The sequence below is a fragment of the Nicotiana tomentosiformis genome, chromosome 10 (assembly GCF_000390325.3).
Source record: "Nicotiana tomentosiformis chromosome 10, ASM39032v3, whole genome shotgun sequence".
NCBI lineage: Eukaryota > Viridiplantae > Streptophyta > Magnoliopsida > Solanales > Solanaceae > Nicotiana > Nicotiana tomentosiformis.
In genome coordinates, this window is record NC_090821.1 from 46,054,215 (window position 1) to 46,056,881 (window position 2,667).

General features: G+C 41.4%; 1 protein-coding gene across 1 annotated transcript; it reads left to right on the forward strand.

The window, feature by feature from the left end:
* Positions 1–295: 295 nt before the first annotated feature.
* LOC138900112 (uncharacterized) lies at positions 296–742 on the forward strand. Its single transcript, XM_070186819.1, has one exon. It carries the CDS (start codon positions 296–298, stop codon positions 740–742), a length of 447 nt encoding a protein of 148 aa, XP_070042920.1.
* Positions 743–2,667: the final 1,925 nt, after the last annotated feature.

The following is a 2,667-nucleotide window of genomic DNA, read 5'->3' on the forward strand; positions in this document are numbered from 1 at the left end:
GCATCTACTTACAAGGCCGTCACAAAGAAGGTAGTGGTAGATTTCGTCTGAAACAACATCATTTGCAGATTTGAAATACCGGAGTCCATCATCACTAACAACGCCGCTAACCTCAACAGTGACCTCATGAGAGAAATATGCGAGAAGTTCAGAATTTTCAACCACAATTCCACAGCCTACAGACCGTAGTCGAGGCAGCCAACAAGAATATCAAGAGGAATTTATGAAAGACAGTGAAAATAACAGACAATGGCACGAGAATCTACCATTCGCTTTATTAGGTTATCGGACTACCATGAGAATATCCACTGGGGCAACGCCATACATGTTGGTATATGCCACTGAAGTGGTGATACCCGTAGAAGTTGAGATACCATCCTTAAGAGTCATTCAAGAAGCAAAATTGGATGATACAGTGTGGATACATGTGAAGCAGGAACAACTAATGCTCATTGATGAGAAAAGAATGGATGTTGTATGCCATGGACATCTATATCATAACAGGATGGCCAGTGCATTTAACAAAAGGGTGAAGCCTCGCCAATTCACACCGGGGCAGTTGGTTCTAAAGAAAATCTTTTCCCATCAAGAAGAAGCCAAATGGAAGTTTGCACCAATCTGGCAAGGTCCTTACATGGTTCATCAAGCACGGTCTGGTGGAGCTATAATCTTGGCAGAAATAGATGGAAGAGTCAGCACGAAGCCTATCAACTCAGACACAGTCAAGATATACTACGCCTGAAGACAAATAGAGTTAGGGTTTTTGAAGTAACAGAACGTTGTTCAACCTGACTTCCCAGAGAAGGATACGTAGGAAACCCACATAGGGTTCGGTTTCTCTCCCCCATTTCTCTTGTAATAGAAAAACCAAATATCACTTTTGTATGTTGATTAGGAACTACGCCGACATGATTTCCTCAGAAAGGAACCCGTAGGAAATCCTCATTGTATTCAGTCATCTTTTGTAATTGAACTACATTCCGGCATGATTCCACTTTGATACGTAGGCTGTATGAGTCAGACTCGGTCATTTTCATTCTTAGTCTCATCATTTGGAACCTGTTGTAATCGAACTACGCTTCGACCTGATTCCATTTTAGATACCTAGGCTGCCTGAGTCGGGCTCGGTCATTTTCATCATATTTTATCATCATCCCACGAACTATGTTCAAACCTGATTCCGTTTTTGGATACGTAGGTAACCTAAAAGTGTTCGGTCATAACCTTAGGAAAATCTTTATAATGCATTAGTTCAGATTACGACGCAGTCGCAACAGTAAGTAGCCACGTTGTCAGAGACATCACGGAAGATCGACATTTACAGAATGAAGTTCTCAAAGGGATACGTTCGCGTGTGGAGACCGTTTCGTAACATGTCATAATCCAGAACGACGGTATTTTCCTTAAAAGAAACAAGTATTTCCAAAATGTTTTCTAAATATATATATATGTGTGTGTGTGTGTGTGTATAGTAATTTGTTCCATCTACCGAATTTCGTGGCGCAGTCATGTCAAAGGTTAGGGCAAACCAATACCATGGTTTACATAATCCAACCCCCTCCCCTCCCAACTAAGAAGTTTTTTTTGAGTGCAGGGTCAACAGAGAATAAGGAAGCGCTAGAACCACACTGGGGGTAAATGACGAATCCACCACTTGCCTAAGATTATCTCTCCTCCTTTTTACTTGAAATTTTCTAGTACAACTAAAGCTAACTCTTGAATAATCTGCAGGTGCCTCGGAATTAGACAACTGACACGGAAATTTATACATAGAAAATCGCCCGCTCACTTAATTGGAGCACCCTGTACAAATTTTACGTCGGCTTCACCAATAGAATTCATGTATATAGCAAACCGCATGCTCAATCAATAGGAGCACCCTGTACAAATCGCACGTCGGCTTCACCAATAGAAGTCTTGTATATAGAAAACTGCCTGCTAAATCAATCGGAGCACCCTGTATAAATTGCACGTCGGCTTTGCCAATCGAAGTCCTGTATATAACAAATCGTCCGCTCAATCAAATCGGGGAACCTTGTACAAATCAAATGTCGGCTTCGCTAGCTGGAGCCTTGAATATAGCAAATTGTAAACTTTGCCAACAAAAGCAATCAGCAGCACCACTCTGTCAATCACGGATGTCAGGACAGACAATCGCAAACCACGTTACCAATATCCTGCCAATCGATGGCCGTAACCTAGCTTCATAGTCAAGAGTATCTCTTGGCCATGCTTTTATTTCCTTTACTATTACTTTGAATGTTTTGACGTTTTGTTCGTACAGCTTTAGGCATGATTACAATTTTTATCAATCACTCCTAAATGGAGGATACTTTACGTTCCAGTGCAAATCTCTCCCAACAAGCGGAGACGCACTTTACAAATTGAGCTCTCCGGACAAGCGGAGACATTTCTCAGTGCAAAGCTCTCCCAACAAGCGGAGACACACTTTACCAATCAAGCTCTCCCAACAAGCGGAGTCAATTTTTAAATGCTCTGATAGTTGCGGAACGGTACACATCCCGGCTAACAAATCAAGTCAGGATCAAGTATCCCTTCATTCCAATCCTAAATAACGGCTCGTCAGCAGCCAGACATCATCATTTCTGCATCATTTAAATGGAATCTTAATATATTCTGCATTAAAATATATTGGTATGTGTGTAT